This window comes from Pecten maximus, chromosome 7 (genome assembly GCF_902652985.1).
Source record: "Pecten maximus chromosome 7, xPecMax1.1, whole genome shotgun sequence".
Classification (NCBI taxonomy): Eukaryota; Metazoa; Mollusca; class Bivalvia; order Pectinida; family Pectinidae; genus Pecten; species Pecten maximus.
In genome coordinates this window covers 6,030,726-6,057,469 of record NC_047021.1, presented here as the reverse complement: position 1 = coordinate 6,057,469, position 26,744 = coordinate 6,030,726, and the positions used below count along the sequence as shown (strand labels likewise).

The window sequence follows — 26,744 nt, the reverse complement described above, 5'->3', positions numbered from 1 at the left end:
TATAATGTCTCGTACATACAAACTTATGCCAGGTGGGTTGTTTATGTCATTGTCTGTATTATAATGTCTCGTACATACAAACTTATGCCAGGTGGGTTGTTTATGTCAATGTCTGTATTATAATGTCTCGTACATACAAACTTATGCCAGGTGGGTTGTTTATGTCATTGTCTGTATTATAATGTCTCGTACATACAAACTTATGCCAGGTGGGTTGTTTATGTCATTGTCTGTATTATAATGTCTCGTACATACAAACTTATGCCAGGTGGGTTGTTTATGTCATTGTCTGTATTATAATGTTTCGTACATACAAACTTATGCCAGGTGGGTTGTTTATGTCAATGTCTGTATTATAATGTCTCGTACATACAAACTTATGCTAGGTGGGTTGTTTATGTCAATGTCTGTATTATAATATCTCGTACATACAAACTTATGCCAGGTGGGTTGTTTATGTCATTGTCTGTATTATAATGTCTCGTACATACAAACTTATGCCAGGCGGGTTGTTTATATCAATGTCTGTATTATAATGTCTCGTACGTACAAACTTATGCCAGGTGGGTTGTTTATGTCATTGTCTGTATTATAATGTCTCGTACATACAAACTTATGCCAGGTGGGTTGTTTATGTCAATGTCTGTATTATAATGTCTCGTACATACAAACTTATGCCAGGTGGGTTGTTTATGTCAATGTCTGTATTATAATGTCTCGTACATACAAACTTATGCCAGGTGGGTTGTTTATGTCATTGTCTGTATTATAATATCTCGTACATACAAACTTATGCCAGGTGGGTTGTTTATGTCATTGTCTGTATTATAATGTCTCGTACATACAAACTTATGCCAGGTGGGTTGTTTATGTCATTGTCTGTATTATAATGTCTCGTACATACAAACTTATGCCAGGTGGGTTGTTTATATCAATGTCTGTATTATAATGTCTCGTACGTACAAACTTATGCCAGGTGGGTTGTTTATGTCATTGTCTGTATTATAATGTCTCGTACATACAAACTTATGCCAGGTGGGTTGTTTATGTCATTGTCTGTATTATAATGTCTCGTACATACAAACTTATGCCAGGTGGGTTGTTTATGTCATTGTCTGTATTATAATATCTCGTACATACAAACTTATGCCAGGTGGTTTGTTTATATCAATGTCTGTATTATAATGTCTCGTATATATAAACTTATGCCAGGTGGGTTGTTTATATCAATCTGTGTGAATATGCCTCAGTCATGCGAGATATCCACTAGTAGCAAGAAAATCATAAAAGATTAAAGGTACTCCGTCTTTTTGATTTATTTGTTTGAACTGACTTTCAGTGAAACCTCTGATCGCTGACACCCCTGAACCAGCATTTCCCTTCAAGGGAGATAACACTGTATAAATGTACATGTATAAAGTAAGGCCTATTAGATTCGAAATTTGGTCATTATAGCTTTCTTAATAGCTTTCTAGGTAGATGTTACACTATATTTAATATATTTGTAGGTACTCTGTAGATGTGTTTCAACCGCCTGTAAAACCTGATGCATCTGGTAAACTGAGCAGCCAATCATCCACCTCTTCAAGTCTCAGTAGCAGTAGTAGCCAATCAAGTGGCAGTATGAACAGTTTGGATAGCCAATCATCTATCAGTAGTACATGTACAATCACAGCAGGTCAGGACCAGTTAGACTGTGGGGATATTGATCTGACTGCCTCATCATCGAGTGTGACAACCGATGCTGGAAATGCTGGTGAGATGAACACTTACCAAGCTAATAGTGATGGGGACCAGGTCAGTCCCACAGACATAGATTTACAACTCAATCCAGGACCATCCGAGGACAGTGTTGATGAGAGGAATCTACCTGAGTATCCTTCCTTTAAACTGCCACAGTCAGACTATGCTGACATGACCCGAGAGGCAGAGATGGGAGGGGAAGATGAGGACATGGAGGATGGGCGGGGCCACAGGCCGACACCTACTAATCCTGTTCTAGGTATCAAATCAGATGATATGGATAGGGTGTTACCTCTCTTCTTCATCAAGCCTGTCAACCAAGAAGGCCTTGGCTTGAAGGGCCCTGACGGAGAAAGGCTGGACGACAAAGGTATGTAGTAGTCTTAAGTTTATGGGGGATGACAAAATAAATATTTTCATATTGGAACTAGTACATCTGTTTGGTAACTTTAACCAGTAATAGTATTGTTTTTGATATCTACTCTCATTCAGGAAGATGGACCAAATATGCTACTTAAATGCTTTACATTTGTATAGTGACAGTGTTTTAGTCTTTTTTGGGATGGACCTCAATTGTCAGTGTAATATTAGGATGGATAGAAGGAAAACAGAAAGCTGTACATGTAACCATGACTGTTGAAATGTAGGACATCATGACTAGATAACCCATCATTAATGTGTCGGGGAGGGGAGATAACCTGTATTACGGTCCTATTAGATAACCCATCATTAATGTGTCGGGAGGGGAGATAACCTGTATTACGGTCCTGTAAGCTTGTTATCTAACAGTAACATGATTTGTGTGTTATCCTACAGGAGAGGTACCCCTGGATTTGTCCTATCGACAGTTTCTGTCTATTGACTGGAAAAACAATGACAAGTTCAGCCCATATGCACTTGTGCAAACCAAAGAGTTGGTATGTATCAATTTAAGTAGCTTGTAAATTAAGTATAAATCAGACAATATTATAAGTAATTGTCTCCGGTTTTAATAATTGACTGACCATTATGTAGGTTGCAGAAATAAATGTCTCCAGTTCTAATAATTGATCGACCAGTATGTAGGTTGCTGAAGTAAATGTCTCCAGTTCCAATAATTGACCGACCATTACGTAGGTTACAGAAGTAAATGTCTCTGGTTGTAATAATTGACTGACCAGTAGGTTACAGAAGTAAATGTCTCTGGTTGTAATAATTGACTGACCAGAAGGTTACAGAAGTAAATGTCTCTGGTTGTAATAATTGACTGACCAGAAGGTTACAGAAGTAAATGTCTCTGGTTGTAATAATTGACTGACCGGTATGTAGGTTACAGAAGTAAATGTCTCCAGTTCTAATAATTGACTGACCATTACGTAGGTTACGGAAGTAAATGTCTCCAGTTCTAATAATTGACTGACCAGTATGTAGGTTACAGAAGTAAATGTCTCCAGTTCTAATAATTGACTGACCAGTATGTAGGTTACAGAAGTAAATGTCTCCAGTTCTAATAATTGACTGACCATTACGTAGGTTACAGAAGTAAATGTATCTGGTTGTAATAATTGACTGACCAGAAGGTTACAGAAGTAAATGTCTCTGGTTGTAATAATTGACTGACCAGAAGGTTACAGAAGTAAATGTCTCTGGTTGTAATAATTGACTGACCAGTAGGTTACAGAAGTAAATGCACAAGTAAAGACAAATACTAAGGTGTTAACTATATAGGGATTAACTTATTTAATATGATTATGACAAAAATAATCCAACATTTCAGTGTTATTTTATTCCTGGTGTATTTGAGTAGATATGTAAAAATGATATATTTATTATAGGACTGTGAGGAGGACCCCAGTATGCAAGCTTCAATGGATGGTAAGGAGGACATCATACAGAAACTGACTTTTGACTTTCAATAATTACACATTATAAAGCACAACCCTCTTACCCAATGAAAAATTACATCAAAATTGGGAAGGGGCTTAATTGCAATCATCCACTGTCCTATTTGTAGGACATTAGTGTATAGAAGGGACTTACATTCCAATCCAATTCTGTACATTAAGACATATTGATGCCAATTTAAGAAATCTCAATACCCAAGCCAGGTCATATACTTATTCAAAATATAAATAGTTAGTCCAAATGTTTTGTGTAATCAGCTGCCCTACAGGTAGGGTATAAGAATTGTATATGCTGACCCCATTGTATGATTGTAAGAGGTGAGTAAAATTGGGATCTTATCTTTTCTCTTCATTTTTAAACATTTTTCTTAACACTGCCTCAATTTTGGCCGTTAGTGGAGCATTTTTTTCATATGATGAAGGCTTAGGGATCTGCCCCCTGGCCGAGACATACCAACGTCTCTAAAAATGGTAGTTGCTGCTACTTAAGGCTTGGCAATTTAGGTGTTCGATGATTGGTTCACCCATTGTCAGGCAGCATATGGTGTCTTTGGCAGCATACTTCATTGAGGTAACACTATAAAGTTGGCATCAGTTTCATACCATCATAAGGAGACAAACGTACTGCAGCCTCAAAAAACACTCATCACACACCACATACATACAGCTCACATAGAGGAGAAGATGTCCTTGAATTACCAGAGCTGTTGATAGGATGTTAAACAATTGTGTAATCCAGCTACTTCTTGCAAACATTGGGAATTCGTTAATCTGAATGCTTCTATATCCAAAATACTTTATTGTTGAATCATCTTGGTATAAAATAAACACATATGGAAGACAAACTACATGTATTGTAGTCCTAATTCTCACAGTGTCACTTCAACTGTTTTATAAGAGGTCTCTGGATATTGTTAGTTTCATTATCTCTGGATATTGTTAGTTTCATTATTTACCATAGTGAATTACATTTACAGAGAACAGCAACATCACCATCACTCAATGTCTGGACTTATTCACGGAGCCAGAGGTCCTCAGTCCAGAGGAGGCTTGGTAAGTAGCTTATCTTAGTGATTGGTTAGTATTATAATGTATCTCCTGTCACAGCTGGGGAATTATCTGTGGTTGTCGTAGGTGAATGAGTCAAGGTTCAAGGTCATTACTATCATGAGGTAAAATAACTTATAGAATGCATTATACAGCCATATTCAAATTTAGAAGGAAAATTAGAAAAATCTGAAGTTCTAATGAACAATGTAAAGATACGCAAAGAAAGAACACTGAATTTGGATAATTGTACAAAATACAAAATACACCAGCAGAGATTTCCATCATTAAATGTCTCAGAAGATATGTGTAAACTTATTGATATGTTAAGTTGATTTGAGTACAAGGAATGTTTACTATTGCTCTTGTATTATCATATAACTAACATTTCTTCCAACTTCAAAGTAAAATCATTCTTCAACCATACCAAATTGGTTGCTACAATGTGTTTTAAGACCATGCTTATGTCATTACTTGCTACAGGTACTGTCCGAGGTGTAAGGAGCATCGGGAGGCCACTAAACAAATGTCCATCTGGAGACTTCCACATACACTCATCATACAACTCAAACGCTTCTCATTCCGCAACTTCATCTGGCGTGACAAAATTGACAAAATGGTGGAGTTCCCTGTTAGGTATGTCTGTAATGATTCTATTGATAGCAAAGTACTGTACGATTTCTGGAATGATACATCTATACCAGTAGACAAGTCATCTACAATCTGATTATACTCCTATACATATACAGAGAGCTTATGTTAACCATTTCTTTCATTCCTTCACTCACTATAGTATCCTGGTTTAGAATTTGTTTTTTGCACCATTTCTCTGATATTGCCATTTTAAGATATAGGTAGAGTACTATTTATGTGGCATGTCAGTTTCACCATAGGATTATGAGATTGTAAATGTTGATTGTTAACTGATTTTACATACCACAGAGGACTTGACCTATCACAGTTCTACATTGGTGCTCGGCCGAAGAATGAGCCTCCGCCCGTCTATGATCTGTATGCTGTGGTAAACCACTATGGAGGTATTCTGGGTGGTCACTATACAGCGTTTGTCAGGTGTGCAGATCTCACAGACACCAGTAAGAATGACGTGGGTGAGTAATCTATCAATTACACCATGTACCATGTATATCAGCTAAGCCAATTATACCATGTACCATGTAGATCAGCTAGGCCAATTATACCATGTACATCAGCTAAGCCAATGATACCATGTACCATGTACATCAGCTAGGCTAATGATACCATGTACCACGTCAGCTAAGCCAATGATACCATGTACCACGTCAGCTAAGCCAATGATACCATGTACCATGTATATCAGCTAGGCTAATGATACCATGTACCATGTATATCAGCTAAGTCAATGATACCATGTACCATGTAGATCAGCTAAGCTAATGATACCATGTACCATGTATATCAGCTAGGCTAATGATACCATGTACCATGTATATCAGCTAGGCTAATGATACCATGTACCATGTAGATCAGCTAAGCCCATTATACCATGTACCATGTACATCAGCTAAGTCAATTATACCATGTACTATGTATATCAGCTAGGCTAATGATACCATGTACCATGTATATCAGCTAAGCCAATTATACCATGTACCATGTATATCAGCTAGGCTAATGATACCATGTACTATGTATATCAGCTAAGCTAATTATACAGTGGACCCTCGATAATCCGAACACCTTCGTTCCCAGTCCAAACCGTCCGGATTACGAGTTTTCCGGACTGCCGAATTTCGTGTACCATTGTCGTGTAAGAGTTATCTCCCTTGATTATATACAATCCGGGACGTTTCATAAACACGTCTAATTGTCAGACTTTTTAACAATAAATATACTTATGTTTCTGATATAATTCTTGTTTTATTTTGTAGAAAGTAAAAAATAAACTATGTTTTTAAAAGAACATGTAAAGTGAAAGTTGTTTTATTTATAGCGGGCATATGTGACCTACAAACAACACACATGTGTCACGTCCCGGTGGTTCACAAACAAGTAGAAATTACAAACGTTAAATACCTTAAATAAAATACCCGGATTTTACAACTTACCGTCAGTCCATGTTTTTTTTTAATGATTTTTACGTACCAGAAACCCCAAGCTATCTATTTAAAAGTACGCGACACCAGCGAGAACTACCCAAGATGTCCAATAATTATTAAACCCGTATTCACTTAACAATGTGACGCTTAGTTAAGTATCAGACGACTTTTGACTAATTTGTGTGTAATCAACCCAGCTCTTGTGATCACTGCTTAATACGTAAATTTGTATGTAATTAATAACATGCATCTTTCAATGAGTCGTTGATTCACGTAACGGTGTTACAAAGCCGATATCCGTGTTTAATTACCGATCATAAATTTATTACATGTATTTGAGATTAATTAATTATCGTATCACGTAATGTATGATTGTGCATAAATTCTGTAACATTTAGGTCGTAGAGAAAAAGCAATGTACCGTTATAAAAACAAAAGCTACACATTGTAACACAGGTAAACACCCGGGGCTATGACCTGGCAGCGGTCGCTATGACTACCCACAGTGTCAAGCGATAGTTTTGTACAGCTGTCGACACGGGTGACTTGCCCCGACATTTTTTTCTCCTCGTGGTGAAAAAATTGTCCGGATTATTGAGGGAAATTTACTAATGAAAAGTATGTTCCGTTCCCAAAATTGGCTTCCGGAATCGGAATCCAAATTTCCGGACTGGTGAGTACAAATAACGTTACGGAAATCCGTTCCCGTGCATTTCCGTCCAGACTGTGAGTTTTCCGGACTATCGGCGTCCGGATTATCGCGGGTCCACTGTACCATGTACCATGTATATCAGCTAGGCTAATGATACCATGTACCATGTATATCAGCTAAGTCAATTATACCATGTACTATGTATATCAGCTAAGCTAATTATACCATGTACCATGTATATCAGCTAAGCTAATGATACCATGTACCACGTATATCAGCTAAGTCAATTATACCATGTACCATGTACATCAGCTAAGCCAATTATACCATGTACTATGTATATCAGCTAAGCTAATTATACCATGTACCATGTATATCAGCTAAGTCAATTATACCATGTACCATGTATATCAGCTAAGTCAATTATACCATGTACCATGTACATCAGCTAAGCCAATTATACCATGTACTATGTATATCAGCTAAGCTAATTATACCATGTACTACGTATATCAGCTAAGTCAATTATACCATGTACCATGTACATCAGCTAGGCTAATTATACCATGTACCATGTATATCAGCTAAGCCAATTATACCATGTACCACGTCAGCTAAGCCAATGATATCATGTACAATGTCAGCTAAGCATTATTTGTTTATATCTTGTTGTTTGGGTGTTTATGGTGCAAATCTGTTTTTAGCCCAAAGCGCTGGTGAGCTTTTGCAATGGTGCACGTCTGTCTTCAGTCTGTCCTTCGTCCATCAACATTTCCTTTAAATCCATACTTGTCCTTAACACCTGAATTGATTTTGATGAAATTGTTCTGGAGCATTATTGGGCAGAGTCGACATAACATTGTAATTATGGAGGGTGTGGCTCCCCTGGGCTGGAGGGATGGTTCCAATGGAGCATTATTAGGCAAAAGTGATCTAATGTTGAATTAAAGGAGAGTGGGGCTCCCCTGAGGCCAGAGGGCGGGGCCCAATAGGGGAAATTGAGGTTAAATTTCTACTTAACCTGAATGGATTTCGATGAAATTTGGTTAGGAGCATTATTGGGTAAAGAAAATATGATGTCTTATAAATGGAGGATGTTGTTCCCTTTGGGTAAGAGGGTCTGGGCCCAATAGGGGAAATTGCGGTAAATCTTTTAAATTACTACTAGTCCTGAGCAACCAAATGGATTTTGATGAAATTTGGTCTGGAGCGTAATGAGATCTATTATAAATAAATGTAATAAATGAAGGATATTGCTCTTTTGGGGCTGGAGAAAGGGAGCCCAATAGGGGAAATACAGCAAAGAAAGAAAAAAAATTGATAAATAAATAAACTTGAAGATCCTTTTTCTTTTTCAAGAATGACAGGATTTGTTGTGTGTTTTGAACCATTGCTGGGAGAGGCAGTTCAAAAGTAGGAAAATATTTGTTTTGCCATAATTACTGAAATATCCAGGTGAGCGAGAAAGGGCCCTCTGGGCCTTCTGTTCTTTTCAGATTTTGTCCTTGTTTGAACCATTCCGAATTAGAATTATATCTATGTTAAATGTTGGTAATATTTGGTTGTGTTTTTTCCCCCTCGACAGATTGGCGACTGTGTGATGACAGCAGGGTTACATCTGTTAGCAATGAGAAAAACATTATGACTAGAGGAGCATACCTTTTGTTCTACCGCAGACGTGATATATTTTCAATCTCCAAAGAAGTGTCCCCAGTAGAGGACACCGAGGACAGTCATCAATCAGAACCTTCCCCCTCAAGGGAGACAAACAATACAGGCAATGCTACAGACTCAATAGACAATATCGGGGGGTCTCACTCAGGGAAAACCACACCAGGTGTGACAGAGGCTACACTGGACAATCGATACTCCCACCCTCAGGGCGATGACCCCGAGGAAAGTGATGATGAGGACAGGGAACAGGCTCAGACAAGTACATACCGCAGCCCTGTTGATCTTGGTTACATGGACATGGAGGCTGTCGACTAGCTGTGATGTCAGAGGTTGCCTTGATAATATTTTAAGGGCATTTGAATGATATTGTGTGTTTCTAAATTAAGACTAATTTATCTTTAGGACATTATCGAGTTGTGTGTAAGTTTGATGTATGGTGATTGGAAGGTTATAATGTTGTACATACTTAGTATGTTCTTGTTAGACCATCAATATAGGACACGTGTGATATATAATCTATAGCTGTCTTGGAAGCAAGTCTATTGTGATACTTATTATTTCTTAAAGTCATCAAGTTTGATATTTTTAAAGATTCTCCTTCATATTAATGCTAAATTGTAGATTATATTGTTGTTACCTTTTCAGCTGGAGAAATGTTTATCAAACTTTTACATCATTTTATGCCCTACTCATAGTAGACATCCCTTGTGATTCATGTGATATTTCCTTTTTTCAATGATTGATTAAATCTCAAACATCATTGAGTAAATCCTATTATTTTGTTAAATTTAGTGCATAATTATGACATTGGAATCCAAACATAACTAAGCCATATTCAGGGAAACTTTTGCAGGAAACAAGACATACATATATGTAGGAGAGGTCATAATTAGATTTATTTCAATGCCTCCACTGGGGATCAAACACGGGACATCTGGTGTACTAGTCTTACGCTGAACAGATCAAGCTAAATAAAAATAATTTGTTAGCCAAATGGTAGATTGCGACTAGTATTTACCAGGGTTACATATAGATACTCCCCTCTCCAGGGAAGATGCAGCTATGCTTGTGAAAGTAACATTAAGTATAATTCCCAAGTCCATATAGATGACTACCATGGACATGATAGTACATTTTCACATCATAACCTTCATATGACTTCACTGTCTCATCATTAACACTCAAGTTGTGTGTTATACACCATTAGATAGGACCTTGTTTGTAGTATCAACTGTGATCTCAATACCTCTTATGTTATATCTGACAAGATGTTCTTATTTAAGCCTATTTACTATATGATGTGATATTTAAGAGGAATATATGACTTATCTATCCTGTTCAATGTCCCATATTCAAATCTGTTTAATTCACACTAGATATTTTCATTAAGATTTGATTTTATTGTCAACTGTGCATTCCATGGTTAATTTTGTCTGAACAAATTTTCTAAAATATTTCAAGACTCTTTGAGCATAAAATTAAAAAGTATGAATTATGTAAATGGCAGATTACTAGGAGTGTCAATTACGTAATGTTAACAACGGATAACAAGGAAGCTGCTTCAATACATTGGACAGTTTATTTTAATTTGATATGATATTGATGTGGTTGTGAAATTTGTTCGCTAGGTTTATCGCCTCATTGACGGCCAGGGTTATTTTTAGGCAGATCAGTCAGTAGCTGGTGGCTACCACGCTGAAGAACAAACAGGAAGTATATCGCATGCTATCAAGAGCAATTTGGGTAGAGTGTCTTACCCAAAACATCACAAGACAAACTTCATCTCGGCTTCTTTGAGAAACAAACCACCCTGGGTAGGGATTGTAACCTGAGGTTAAATAAGCTATAGTTTGATGCTCTGCCAATTAATCTATCATAGGCACTACATCAGGTGTGTATTGGCCAAGGTGAGACAGTCCAGAATAAGCAGGCTAGTTAGCAAAACTATACAATTTATAATAGAAATGGTCGTGTCTCCAGGTATTTCTCGATAAGGGGCACAACTCTAGCATAGCCATACTGTTACTCTCATTTAAGAAGTAAAATATAATGTCCTTTAATGACAATTGTGATAGGATGTTTAAAGAAAATTAAGAGAGACCGAGCATAAAACCAGGTGTTCTGTGAGTTGTTGTCCCTGCTTTTGTGATTTTGTCTGTAGGTTCTTTTAGTGTTATACTTGGTCTGTTGGGGAAACCTGAGATATTTTTACTGTTATTTCGTTGGAAAAAGATGATGTACCACTTGTTATAATAAACCAATATGTCATTTTGTTACTGACTTCAATTCCTCTTTTACGTGTGATATGTGAATAAAACGCTTTACATTGTCTTAACAAAGTGGGTTTGTTGTTTTTATACGCCGGTCAACGACAGGTTGTAATATGGCATACACTGTGTGTGATTATTTTTACCAGAGTTATGCCCCTTTTATTGCCAAATAAGGGTATTGTGTAGAAAATGCAAGAAGTTTTCTATTTCTTATTCAATTCCTCTAAGATTTTGATTACAACAAGAAGCAATTATGTTCAACATACATTAGTTTTTTTTTACACGCCCATCAAAGACACTACATTTCCCTATGGTAGCTTTTCCAAGGACAGCCGTATCATGCTCCCGCTTGCAGAGCTCTTGTTTGATCTCGCTATAATTTTGTCACAATAAATGAAATTAAATGTGAAGACATTTTATAACTGAACTTTAGTCTGTTGACTTTTAATTTTGATTTCAATTTCCATGTTTTTTAACAAGAAAAATGTAATATTGTTTATATCAAAAGTCAATTAACTTTGAGCACTGGCTTCAAGGGTCGGAGGTTAACTCGATTGAACAATAAGTACTTTAAGGATCTTCTCCAGTTCCTGAAGACCCAGGTTAATGGTACTTTGCAAGGGATTAGCCTCATAAGTCGAAGATGAGTGTCATCTTTACTAGAACTTCCTAGCAGAAAATTTACTCATTTGTGTTTAAAATGCATTAATTTTGCTTTAAAAGATATTGTATATCCTGTAATAATCAGTTTCAAGCATTTTGCAATGGTTGCTTTGTGCTACCAGTGAGATCTGCTATCGTTGGTTGTACATGTAAAATTTGAAAACATGTTGCTTATCAACTTATATTAATCGCTCTTGTTGGCCACGATGGAAACTTGCAAAGGTCTTCATGTGGGAGGAAACCATAGTAACCAGAGAAAACCCATGTGGCCTAGCTGAAAGGCAAGTGTTACCTCTGTGCCACTCAACCAAACCTAAATGGTTGCACATCTATAAGTAAGGAAAATATGACTGGTAAAATGTATAGTCATGTTTCATAGGTATAGGTTTACCTAATGCATTTGATTTTCCTTTACTATATGCATAACCTATATTTTGAACTGTTGCATTGCTAAAATGACTATTGCAGTTACTTGCGAACTATTGAACACCTGTGCTATTGCAGAATTTGGTCATGTGGGAACTATTGAACACCTGTGATGTTTCAAAATTTAGTCCTACCCTTTCAAGCGTCCAAGTCACTTGGATATCAACACTGCTAGACGACGGTCATGGTGGCTTCTAGGCCTACAGGAAAGTCGAGATTTCAGTGATTCCAAGTGTGTTTAAGTGATTATGTAATAAAACAAGTATATCATGGGTTTTTGTGCAACAGTCCAGAATATTTTACCCTCAGTACTGGTAATTGACCGATATTTTATTGCACTTGGCTTTCGGCCTTGTGCAAACATCGGTCGATTACCAGTAGGCCTACCTCATGTCAGGGGCTGCGGTGGCCGAGTGGTTAAGGTGTCTTGACACTTAATCACTAGCCCTCCACCTCTGGGTTGTGAGTTTGAACCTACATGGGGCAGTTGCCAGGTATTGACAGTAGGCCTGTGTTTTTTTCTCCAGGTACTCCGGCTTTCCTCAACCTCCAAAACCTGGCACGTCCTTAAATGACCCTGGCTGTTAATAGGACATTAAACAAAAGGAATCAAACAAGAAACAAAACCAAAAACCTCATGACCAAATATTCTTGACTATTGCACAGACACCCATGATATATTTGTATAATATATCTCTGTATAACAAAACACTTTTATATAGGAATTATTATGTTTATTTTGATTCTATCATTTATAAAAAAAAACTGCTACAATATAAAAGTGATATTTATGTCACTCCCAACTTTCTCACTTATAACATAAGATGTGTATAAATATATATTTGATGAGATTTACAAATCAACATTAAGTTTGGAAAATTTGGTTTAAAATTGTTCAATGAAAAAAAAGTGATAAATTGGATTTAAACCTTTAGACATCCTCTTATTAAAATTATTGCAGTGACATTTGACAACAAAAATCAACATACATTGTGTATTTAAAATTAATGAGTTTTACTCATGAAATTGAATAATTACTGAATAATTGAACAGGTAATAAATGAACATGAGCTTAACATACAAAAATTGTTACATTCTAATTTACAACATTTACAAGAGATCCCAGAGGGATCTTGGCGCCCACCATTGAATGATCTTCATAGGTTCCATGTCAGATTGATCTTTTCTCTACTTTTCCCTTCATTTTACTAATCTGTGCAAATTGAGACATCCCTCCAGTACTTTTCAAATAAGGGAATCCTAGCTATATAAGAAATTTGAGATTTAACGATAATGGCTGTTTGTTTGCCAGGTTGTTTTCAGGACAGACTGGTCCAAAAATGCAATACAAGGGACCAAGGGGAACCTACTTATGAAATTTGAGAAAGATCCATTCAGTACTTTGAGAAATAGAGATAACAAACTTCAATTGTCAAAATCCAAGATGGCGGTCTGTCGGCCATATTGTTTTCCAATTGATCTCAAAATGCAATTAGCATAACGACGCACCAAGGGGAACCTCCATATGAAATTTGAGAAAGATCCATTCAGTACTTTCTCAGAAATAGCGATAACAAACTTCAATTGTCAAAATCCAAGATGGCTGCCTGTCGGCCATGTTGTTTTCTGATTGGTCTCAAAACGCAATATGCATAACTAGGCACCAAGGGAAACCTACATATGAAATTTCAGAAAGATCCATTCAGTACATTCTCAGAAATAGCGATAACAAACTTCAATTGTCAAAATCCAAGATGGCTGCCTGTCGGCCATGTTGTTTTCGGATTGGTCACAAAAAGCAAAATGCATAACTAGGCACCAAGGGAAACCTACATATGAAATTTGAGAAAGATCCATTCAGTACTTTCTCAGAAATAGTGATAACAAACTTCAATTGTCAAAATCCAAGATGGCTGCCTGTCGGCCATGTTGTTTTCCGATTGATCTCAAATCGCAATAAGCATAACTAGGCACCAAGGGGAACCTACATATGAAATTTGAGAAAGATCCCTTCAGTACTTTCTCAGAAATAGCGATAACAAACTTCAATTGTCAAAATCCAAGATGGCTGCCTGTCGGCCATTTTGTTATCCGATTTGTCTTAAAACGCAATATGCATAACTAGGCACCAAGGGGAACCTTCATATGAAATTTGAGAAAGATCCCTTCAGTACTTTCTCAGAAATAGCGATAACAAACTTCAATCGTCAAAATCCAAGATGGCTGCCTGTCGGCCATGTTGTTATCCGATTGGTCTCAAAATGCAATATGCATAACTAGGCACCAAGGGGAACCTTCATATGAAATTTGAGAAAGAACCCTTCAGTACTTTCTCAGAAATAGCGATAACAAACTTCAATTGTCAAAATCCAAGATGGCTGCCTGTCGGCCATTTTGTTTTCTGATTGGTCTCAAATCGCAATATGCATAACTAGGCACCAAGGGGAACCTACATATGAAATTTGAGAAAGATTCCTTCAGTACTTTCTCAGAAATAGCGATAACAAACTTCAATTGTCAAAATCCAAGATGGCTGCCTGTCGGCCATGTTGTTATCCGATTGGTCTCAAAATGCAATATGCATAACTAGGCACCAAGGGGAACCTTCATATGAAATTTGAGAAAGATCCCTTCAGCACTTTCTCAGAAATAGCGATAACAAGAATTGTTTACGGACGGAGGGACGGACAGACGGACGGACCACGGACCACGGACGCAGGGCGATTTGAACAGCCCACCATCTGATGATGGTGGGCTAAAAATGTGTTGAAGGTATATTATATAGAGTAGATGTGAATTTAACTGGATGTCCTACAATCATTAACCAAGATGATCATGAAACTTTGTTACCTTCCACTGATGATTAATTATAAATCCTCTCCTCACCTCCCATTTAAAAATTGTTCCAATATATGAAAACTAGAAATTACTAGTAAAAATACAATTTAGGTGATGTTAGTTTAAATTTTCAATATATCATTAAAATTTTATCAATAACAAGTAAAGTGATAAAATGTAAATGGTTTTACATTAACATTTTATCCATTATGCTGCTATCAGACTTTACAAATACGATTGAGCCATAAAAATATCTGACTAGTAACTAATCACAGTAAAAGTACAAACTGTTGTGTGACTGGGCGGTACTCCTTATCTTGACAACTTTATTGCAGTGCACACTTCCTAATCATCACAGTATTAACAGATATTTGTAGGTACATGTAATATAAAGAAGATATACTCATGCATTCACAGAATAAGTAAAATTGAAACAAAAATCTCTTACACAGTGTATATATGAGCAAGTAGACAAGTTATTCCGTAATCTATCTTAGGTGAGTTTTGCCAGGTACTCAAACTGAAATTCTATAACACAAGTTGTCAAAAAACTTTCTCAGAAAAAAATATTCAGTAGTTTCTAATTTACATCCTGCAAAAGTGATTTTTTTTCTTCTTGCTTATTTTTTTAATTCACAAGAACTGAATTTTGAAACACTTCTATTTTGGTGTACTCCACATACCAGTAAACTTAAATAATTCTGGGATCTATATCTACTGATATTTAAAGTTTGGAGGACTAGGTGCACATATCTAAATGATTACTGTAAATTTTCCATATGCTGTGCATGGTTATTGATAGAATGATGACCTACCCCAAGGCTATACAATGTATTTTGTACATGTCAGCCAAAAACATGTTAACGGTATACCCCGAGGCTATGTACATACATGTCGACCAGACTTTTAATGTCACATATTGTCCAGCTGTTTCAGTTCATTATCAGTGTACTGTCTCTACCTGTTGTAGTTACTTACTCCTGTCTATCGATGGAGTAGTGTAGACAGTAACCCAGTAATTCATCATGTCTAAAACAATTTGTTACTCCACTATTTAAGACATATAAGCTAACACATCTTTCTTCAGAAAAAATCTGCTCAAATGTTAGTTATCTCAAAATACTTAAAAGTTTAATATTGATGAATTACTTTCAAATTTTCAAATTAAACAAAATACCATTGATATATTTAATCATAAAAACAATCGCTGTGCAAAGAAACATGAGAAATGCACTTAGAGGGGTATAGGTCAGTTTCATTATGTAAAGGTGGACTAGAGGGGTATAGGTCAGTTTCATTATGTAAAGGTGGACTATAGGGGTATAAGTCTGATTCATTACGTAAGGGTGGACTTATAGGGGTGTTGGTCAGATTCATTACGTAAGGGTGGACTTATAGGGGTGTTGGTCAGATTCATTACGTAAGGGTGGACTTAACGGGGTTTAGGCCAGATTCATTACGTAAGGGTGGACTTGTAGGGGTGTTGGTCAGATTCATTACGTAAGGGTGGACTTATAGGGGTGCAGGTCAGTTTCATTAAGTTAAGGTTGACTTACGTAAATATGGATAAATTTTCGGACATTCCAAACAGAGTTTAAAATCAGGGTCATTTGGGTCTTGATTAATCTAAAATGTTGGTTATTTGAAAACCAAACAGGTCCACTAGCTTAATAACACTGAACGGTCTAAAATAAAAAAATTGGATAATTGGAAAAAGTGGCAACACTGGGCAAGAAGTAATACTAATGTTTAAGGAGGTCAGCAGTTGAAGGTTTGCTGTAGGGCGTAAATGAATACACATTAATAGAATGTGCTTAAATATGCATAGGACTGGTGTCAATATATACATTTGAACTAATGTAAACATTACATATCAAAAGATTAATTTACAAAACATTTGTCAGCACATTTATAATCATACTGATAATTATATGATGCTGTACATAATTCAGCATGTCACAGATGATCGAGTTCTCGTGCTGTACAGAAGCTATTATATCATGTCACAGATGATCAAGTTCTAGTGCTGTACAGAAGCTATCATATCATGTCACAGATGATCGAGTTCTGGTGCTGTACAGAAGCTTTTATATCATGTCACAGATGGTCGAGTTCTAGTGCTGTACAGAAGCTATTATAACATATCACAGATGAATGAACCCTAAGGCTACACAAGGACATCAACATGTCACATGTAAATGAACCCTAGTACAAAGTCTATATCTCAAATGAGCTGTGTAATTGTTACTATAATTAAACCCTGATGATCTTCAGATCATAGACTCATCCTCAATGGAGAGAGTGATTTTATTCCTAAACGCGTTGTTGGCGCGGGGAGCATTGTGTACCCGTGGACCCCCAGGTCCTGATGAGGGTACCTGAGGCGTGTCGTGGATTCCGGGCTTTACCCCAGTGTAAAAACCAGTGTTTTCTCGTTCTGGAGTCTCCGCAGCATATACAGGGGCAGGAGTCATGTAGGGTAGGGAGCCCCCCTGGACCTGTCCCTTTGATGGGGACATGAATGCTGGCTCAGCACCGGACTTGAGCTGCTGGGCTGCATTGAATGACATCTGCTGTAGCGCTGGAAATAGACAGTACAACATCAGTATCTGAAGGTCATGGTAAACAAGGTCAAACAGAACATGCTCAGATTGCTACATTACATCAATTATGTAGCCATGTAACAATACATATTTTAACTTCATTATAAAGGGAATGACATTATATACAACATTCACGGGGCATTTGATATGTTCACAGTTATAAAAAAAATGATCACCCAGCAAATATTAATATATGCACGGAAATGTATGGAACTGTTTACTTCATAATAACAAGCCGTGTTTACATGGAATAAATTATCCGCAAACTAGGTCTGACTGGGACAAATGAGAGATATTAGCCCCTTCACTGGGACAAATGAGAGATATTAGCTCTGTCAATGGGACAAATGAGAGATATTAGCTCTGTGAAATTTTACAGCTCTACAGTACCAGAATATCAATGTTTGATATATTAAGAACATAGATCAGAAAACCACAATTTGAAATAAGAAATACATTAATATTTCCGAGACATTGGTAAAGTTTTGATTTGCAGTAGAAACTAGTAGATAAACATGATTACCTGGACTAGGAGCATCTGGTACACCTCCTCCTTCATTAGCTTTTGTGGTGACTCTCACCATGGTTTTCCTTGTGATTTGGGGATTGTCCACACCAACAGGATCGGTGGGGTCACGATTAACATCACTCCAGACTACCTGGTTGACCTGAGCCCCACTAACGGGGTCAATACCAGTCCTCATCATGGTGGTTCCTGGGGGAGGGAGGTTGGGGTCATCTAGAACTGTCCCTGTTGGACCACCTGGAACTGTTGCCATGGCACCCATGGGTTTGGACTTTCGACCATGTTTGGGACTTCGGTAACGAGAGTTTGGGTCATAGACTGATGGTGTTGATGTGTATCCGGGTGCCCCTGGCGACCCCAAGTCTGTTATCTGTAAACCTTGATTGTAAGGCTGATTCTCCATACCTGGGGCAGGTATCATCACCACCTGACCATCAGGTTGCATGTAGTATGTAGGTTGAGCAGCCTGGCCATAGGGCACTCCACCCCCAGGGGCCTGGTTATTATAGCCATATACTGGATTGCCATAGCCATCGTAACCAATGATCTGTGGCTGTCCATACTGGTCTGCTAACTGAGGCTGGTAGCCATACTGATCTGGCTGAGAATAGTAATGAGGTTGTGTAGATGTGTCTGTAGCAAACACGGGTGCCAGTGCCTCTGGAGGCAGAGGTAGAGATGATAGTGGATCTGACAATGGAATCTTGGAGAGTGGCTCCAACGGTTCTTCTGTGGTATAGCCAGTCGGGTGATCTGGTTCATATTCATCCCCTGTATCCGGTGCTTTCCTGTGCCTCCGTGGACCAGAGTCATTGATTGACCTTTTCCTCCTCTTCTTCTTTTTCTTTGTCCTTGGAGACTCTTCTGTCCTAGGACGTAATTCATTGACAGAGGCACGAATGGCAGGATTAGCATTACTTAGCATCGGATTAGACATCTTATCTGACTCTAGAGGCTCACTCTGCTGGTCTATAGACATCAACTTTGTGTCATCTAGTGAGTCCATCTCCTCTGGAAGGAGAGCTTTAGCACCTGTTGGCTTGGCTGATGGTCCCCCTGGGGCAGTGTCTGTCCCCTTTCCTTCCCTCATGCTTTTCCTCTTGCTAAGTTCCCTCTGTAACTCTGCTAACATGCCACTTGGCTTTTCCTCTGCTTCTCCTTTCTTGTTATCTGATGACTGACTGGGTCTTTCTTCAATTGGCTTTTCCACCACCGCCGACTTTGGATGACCTTTCTGCCCTTCAGTTTCCTCCTGTGGCCTCCTTTGTCGCCCAGGCCTGTTGACTGTACTACTAGCTGCTGGTGCCGAATAGTTCTCATACATCTGGTCAATGTCTGTGTCCTGGCTGTTTGTTATGGCACCATTATTACCACTCTTTGCCAAGTTCCCGGCCAGAACAGCAGAATCGTTGGTCACCTTGTACTGCCCCCGTCTAGCCCTTCCTGAGGTCCCATCCCTTGTTATGTTATTTTTATCATAACGTTTACCGGTTGGCTCGCCTGTAGTGAGGGAAGCAATTGAGCTTTGAGATGCATTTGTCAATGAATCCCACAAGACTTCATTGTTCAGGTTAAATTTATTGTTACGAGCAGGATCCATTGACACTTTCTTTTCAGAAAATCCTGAATTAATGGTCCCAGATTCAGACCGATCCTGTTGCCTAGTCTTCCGCCGAGGCTTATATGGCCTGCCATCCATACCGGGCAGTTTACCCATTTTAAAGCACCAACAAAGGAGAATGATGAAGGCAATCAGTAACACTAATGCAAGGACAATCCCGATGATGGCCCCGACTGGCAGATGGGATGTCCCCTCCAAAACTTCCGGGGCGTTTGGATCTCCTGAACAGAAATAGGTCAATCAAAGTTTGAAAAATAGTTGTACAAAATAAAACGTACTTACAGTCAGAAAAAAAGGAAGGTTCACTTGTTTTAATTACAAAACATAGCAAATGCTCAAAGTGTTCTGAAGGTAGTCAATTATATCCTCTGGTGTGAAGTGGCTGCTTGTACATAAAGAAGTGTGTGGAAGGTTTGAAATAAGAATCATCAAAGGTATGTTATCATTAACACTATTTAGATAGGGATTCAAATTTCAGATCAAATAACAAATGTAAATGAAAGTAACTGATCAGAACATAGTGGGCTGCAATGGGAGACATAATTTGATTCTGAAGCTCAACGTTAAGATAACCTTGATTCTGAAGCTCAACATCAAGATAACCTTGATTCTGAAGCTCAACATAATGATAATGACTCAACGTTAACTTGGTTTTGAGGCTCAATAGTGAGATACAACTTGATTCTGAATCTAAAAACTTACGGAATGCCTTGATTCTGAGGCTGAAGTCATTTGTCGGCTGGAATACGTCCCTTGGCTGACGTAGATGAAAGGTGGCAATCCTTCCCTTTGTGTACAAAACACCTGTACTCTGTGATCCACATGACAAACTTTTCTGTCAACACAACATGTCAAAAGTCATTATCACAGTTATTAGTATGGTAAGTAGCAATTCAACATAACAGCACCAGATCATAGGTAACTTACCAGTGGGACACCATTAATCACAGGTAACTTACCAGTGGGACACCATTAATCATAGGTAACTTACCAGTGGGACACCAGATTACAGGTAACTTACCAGTGGGACACCATTAATCACAGGTAACTTACCAGTGGGACACCATTAATCACAGGTAACTTACCAGTGGGACACCAGATAACAGGTAACTTACCAGTGGGACACTAGATTACAGGTAACTTACCAGTGGGACACTAGATCACAGGTTACTTACCAGTGGGACACCAGATCACAGGTAACTTACCAGTGGGACACCAGATTACAGGTAACTTACCAGTGGGACACCAGATCACAGGTAACTTACCAGTGGGACACCATTAATCACAGGTAACTTACCAGTGGGACACCATTAATCACAGGTAACTTACCAGTGGGACACCAGATTACAGGTAACTTACCAGTGGGACACTAGATTACAGGTAACTTACCAGTGGGACACTAGATCACAGGTAAATTACCAGTGGAACACCAGATCACAGGTAACTTACCAGTGGGACACCAGATTACAGGTAACTTACCAGTGGGACACCAGATCACAGGTAACTTACCAGTGGGACACTAGATCACAGGTAACTTACCAGTGGGACACCACATTTCACAGGTAACTTACCAGTGGGACACTAGATCACAAGTAACTTACCAGTGGGACACCACATTTCACAGGTAACTTACCAGTGGGATACCAGATCACAGGTAACTTACCAGTGGGACACTAGATCACAGGTAACTTACCAGTGGGACACCACATTTCACAGGTAACTTACCAGTGGGACACTAGATCACAGGTGAATTACCAGTGGGACACCACATTTCACAGGTAACTTACCAGTGGGAAACCAGATCACAGGTAACTTACCAGTGGGACACTAGATCACAGGTAACTTACCAGTGGGACACCACATTTCACAGGTAACTTACCAGTGGGACACCAGATAACAGGTAACTTACCAGTGGGACACTAGATTACAGGTAACTTACCAGTGGGACACTGGATTACAGGTAACTTACCAGTGGGATACCATTGGTGCCCTTTCCATTGTATATGTTGAGTACAAATCCACAGTCGGCTATAGAGATGGACTCCTGGATGATCTCCAGCATGAAGTAGGTGTCTGTATAACCCGCCTCTATTACTACCTGACAGTTGGTCTGAGGGTTGGAGGACGTGACAGATTTGTGAGCCCCAATCACGATATCAAAGTCATAGATGGTGTGTTCCGAGGGACAGGATGACATTGAGTCCATGTAAACTGTAACAAAGGTCAAAACAAAGGTTACATGCTGCTTTAATTTACATCTGTAGTTGTGTTACAGTTAAGTTTATATATTAACTTACACATTATAGACTTGTGGTAGAGTTAAGGCCAAATACACGTTACATTTGTTGTGGTAGAGTTAAGGCAGTATGCTACCTTACACATTGGACTTGTTGTGGTAGAGTTAAGGCAGTATGCTACCTTACACATTGGACTTGTTGTGGTAGAGTTAAGGCAGTATGCTACCTTACACATCAGACTTCCTGGAATATTGAGGATGAGACAAATTATATAAAAACTTTACTACTGATGTGTTGATATTCCATGTTTATCTAATACGATGTATTCCACATAAAATATAGATCAGCTGATATATCTCATTAGGGATCATATTGCCAGAGAGTCTCACTTACTTTCCTTGGTGTTGAAGGAGGTTACAGACAAAATGAGACCAACAGCTATCAGCAGCTGGACATCCCAACGAAACTGTGGCATGGTTGGAAATATTGACTGGTCTAATCATGTGACTACAAAGCTCTGGCACTGAAAAGCAAAATTAGAGAAGTGGTCAAAGACATGGTTAGAGTGTCATATTGTTCTCACCTGTACACACAATAGGTATGGTTTATTTGGGGAAAACGTTACTGATGTACCTGATACCCTATTTGTCATAGGTAACAATCGCCAGGTAACAGGACAATGTTTCAGATGTACAGGAAACAGACAATTTGTGTAATGACCATAGGAGATTGTTGATTATAGTCACATCACAAGTAACTGGTCTAATGTCATTACAGAACAGATCACAGGTTGGCTGAATGGCTACACAAATTCTTTAAATAGGGGTGATGAATTCTACTACCTGCATGACTTTTCGACTAAAACCTTTGCCATGAGTCTTTCAGAAATGTTTAGAATGATTGTGATGTGTGTATCAACTTTTCAACAATTAAAACAAAGTGAGTGTGCCTAATATAAAACATCAATATATCAGATTTTGATATATCTTATTGAAAACTACACCTCACCTCTTTTGCATATTCTAAATAACAATTGTTTGAACAGTTTTTGTTTGACAAATTTCTTGGTTGTTTTGTGTTTTGCCTTTAGTTGAGTGTTCGCCGCTGTGAGGAAGGCTTTGGGTTCTGTCCCCTGGCCGAGACATACCGGAGTCTTTGAAAATGGTAGTTGCTACTCCTGCTTAGCGCTCAGCATATTTGGAGTGGAACGACTGGTTCGCCTGTTGTCAGTATAATGTGACCGGGTGGGGTGTGCTGCTGGGTGTCTTCGGCAGTATGCTTCAGTGAGGTAGCACTATAAATCGCCAAAAGTTCCGGCCTATCACAAGGAGACTTAACACGAACATACCGCAGCCTCCCAAAACACACATACGCACTCACCACACGCATGCATGTCGCACTCACGGGAGGCCGTCCTTAAATGACCTTAGCTGTTAATAGGACGTTAAACAGAATAAACCAAACCAAACCAATTGCCCCTTCGAAAAACAGTGATTTCAGACAGGTGAAAAACAGAAAGAAAAAAAAAGAAAAATGTTCCAACAAAAGTTGTTTATAATAATAATAAGCAAAAGAGGTACAGTTTTCAATGAAATATATTAAAATCTGAAATATTGATGTTTTATATAAGGTACTAAATTGTAAAATACAAAGAAGAATAACAAAATAGAAACTGTCTCCACTTTCTAAGAGAGTTCCCAACCTGATATATAGTACAAAGGGTTGTCTTCTAACCACAATTAATTTTAGCCCTCTCTCTCCTCCACTGTCCACCCACACGTACAATTGTTCCCATACCCAGACTGCCACTGGCACTTTTTAACCTCATGTTAAAGAACAGGGAAAAACACAATCCTGCCAAATGCCCGACAGGAACAGAACCTGGTGTCATATCATATTAATATCCCATTAGGACCCCCCCCCCCCCCCCCCCCCCCCCTTTTAGTCTAAAAAATGCCTTGGCTGCCCCCAGACCCCCCAAAAAAATTCGGCTCACGCCTATGGCGCTCGCATTTTCACTAAATTACTGCCCCCCCCCCCCCCCCTTTCGAAAATCCTGGATCCACGCCTGGGAAAGATGGTTTTGTCATATTTCTTGAGGATATCTCAACGGCTGCCTAAACAACAAAACAAATTGAAAATGGATGTTGTTCATATCTAAATTTTCTCTAATGTATGCTCGCGATGATCCCATGTTGTGATTGTCATTTGTGGGTAGATCTAAAAACATAAATATAATTGGGAAATGGCTTCATATAAGTTTGAAAGCCTTTGCCCAATCCTTTTGTATATATTGATGCAAATAAAACATGTTTTAATCAAATCGAAAAATAATATGGCAGAAAGTTGAAGCTTAATATATATAAAAGGTCACGCACGCGTAACACACTGCGATCTCCGATTTCTGATCCGTTAGCGAAAAAAAAATGTTTTAAAAGTCTTTTATTTTTGTTTTAGTCCATGTTGACTTTATAAATATGGTGTATTAAAGAAAAGTCAATAACTTTCTCTACACAAGCAAGTTACAAACTATACGATATTATTCTAGCACATGAAATCACGTCAGATATAACTTTAAATGCATCGATGAATTTGTGCAACTTACTCTCTAGAAAAACGATCCCGAATGATTGCAAATTTGCTATATTCATTTTCCACAGGGGGCTTCACCCCCTTGGAACCTCCTTCCAGGGTGCTGCCCTGGATCCGCTGGGGGACTTTGGGGGCCTTATATTAGTGGCCCCCAGACCCCTCACAAAAAAAAATCGGCTTGCGCCTATGGCGCTCAAATTATCACTAAATTACTGGACCCCCCACCCCGTTCGAAAATCCTGCATCCGCGCCTGTATCCCCATCAAGACACCGGGTCTCCTGCGTGATAAGCCACATATGCAGCTCTACCTCCATAGCCAAAGAAACATGCTCCATCAGATACATGTAAGTGACAGAGACCGTATTTAATTAACACTATATGTACAACCCACACCAACCCATTCCTTTTACACCCATATAAGGTTCCATCAGAGAATTAAAAAAATATATATATCAATTGGGCAAAATCAGTAATGGTTACTTAAGGATTGACAGCTGGTCTTTGTGCTCATGAACTGTCATTTTCATAATTTGACAAGAATACCATATGATCCTCGTGGTCCCTCTCAGTACGAGAATATAACTATATTGTATATATATAACTAATTTATAAGGAAGGGAGATAATTTTACATCGACACTCCTTAAGTAAAACTTGACGTTATGAGTTTGTAATGATTTAAGTAAAATGATCAGAACATGTTCACAATGACCGTCCACATTTCGGATCATTTCCTATTCAGTAATAACAAACAGACAAAATCACGTCAGTTGTTTACCAGGTATCAGTCTCAGAGATATAAGTCATCGGTAAGATTTTTTGTTCCTTTTTGAACGTTTCTCCGTTCTTTGACAAGTTTCACATATCAATACTCACCTTTCCTGGTTTATAAGTAGTTTCATAGATATTCCCACGGCTTTGTCACGGTGGTCCCAGACTCCTCGCCATATTTACAAGTCACTGATATATCACCTGTGATGACCTACTTACTACACCTTTATGAACGCCGACAGCTGAAGTCCAAAATAGTCGATAATTCAACCCCGCCGCCTTCACAGGTAAGTTGTGGAATTACCTCAAATACTAAAAATACCCCGGGCATGCGTAAGTCATGTGTCAACGTACATATGGGTACATATATTTTTTTTTACTACATCATACCAGGGACGTCCCTGATTATACCCGTCAATAAACATTTTGTCCTGCTAAAGTTTAAAAATTGAAAAACTATATAAACTTATTACATCATTCCTCGAGCTCCGTTTGCTCCAAAATTGTAGAATAAAAAGTATTTTTTCTCCTTTCCTCTTTGTCTTTTTTAGAACAGAGCAGTCTCAAAAATTAACTATGCACTTCATCCTACAACTACTCCTGACTATGAACGACGGTACATCTTAATAGCAAATCCGGTAAAAACCGTGATATTTTACTAGTCTATAAATTCCTACTATGGTGCAATTTAACAGAAGTAACTCTATCAACTTTTAGTATGCATCATGGCAAACCGCTAGACATACTATTGACATGTGTAATTGTTAAGCTGTTTGTAAATCTCAAAAAAACATGCGAACATTGCATGTTTCAAGGAGGTTACAATTTTATCATTTGTATCACATTTGTGCCTCCCTTCATTAGTATGCCATATTTGTGTAATATAATTCACAACAGCCGTTTGCATTTCAATGTCAAAACAAAATAAGTGTTTATACGTACATAGACTCTAATTCGGTCAAACAAATGCTCCTATCCCGTGATAAAGTCACTTGTTAGCATAACAGCATGGTTATTTTTCATGATTGGTCATCTATGTGACTTAGAATTAGTCCATCCTACATCTTACCATAAAGTAAACTGTTAGCATCGGCAGCAAATTATTGCTGACTGTAAGAAA

The 26,744-nt window shown here is 38.3% G+C and overlaps 2 protein-coding genes across 2 annotated transcripts in view; one reads left to right on the top strand and one right to left on the bottom strand.

Moving 5' to 3' along the window:
* Positions 1 to 11,416, top strand: part of LOC117331442 (ubiquitin carboxyl-terminal hydrolase 19-like) — a 46,466-nt gene extending 35,050 nt beyond the window's left edge. Inside the window, exons 21-27 of the mRNA XM_033890154.1 lie at positions 1,509 to 2,113; positions 2,560 to 2,660; positions 3,558 to 3,597; positions 4,604 to 4,679; positions 5,157 to 5,309; positions 5,616 to 5,782; positions 8,989 to 11,416. Of these exons, the coding sequence (XP_033746045.1) occupies positions 1,509 to 2,113; positions 2,560 to 2,660; positions 3,558 to 3,597; positions 4,604 to 4,679; positions 5,157 to 5,309; positions 5,616 to 5,782; positions 8,989 to 9,392 (1,546 nt within the window). The 3' untranslated portion in view covers positions 9,393 to 11,416. The remainder of the gene's footprint in view (positions 1 to 1,508; positions 2,114 to 2,559; positions 2,661 to 3,557; positions 3,598 to 4,603; positions 4,680 to 5,156; positions 5,310 to 5,615; positions 5,783 to 8,988) is intronic.
* A 3,779-nt stretch (positions 11,417 to 15,195) lies between these two features.
* LOC117331441 lies at positions 15,196 to 25,865 on the bottom strand. The gene is made up of 6 exons (XM_033890153.1): positions 25,730 to 25,865; positions 22,655 to 22,784; positions 21,994 to 22,235; positions 20,727 to 20,859; positions 18,401 to 20,245; positions 15,196 to 17,855 (listed from the first exon to the last, which is right to left on the bottom strand). The coding sequence occupies exons 2-6, from the start codon at positions 22,734 to 22,736 to the stop codon at positions 17,545 to 17,547; spliced, it is 2,613 nt and encodes an 870-aa protein (XP_033746044.1). The 5' UTR covers positions 22,737 to 22,784; positions 25,730 to 25,865; the 3' UTR covers positions 15,196 to 17,544.
* Positions 25,866 to 26,744: the final 879 nt, after the last annotated feature.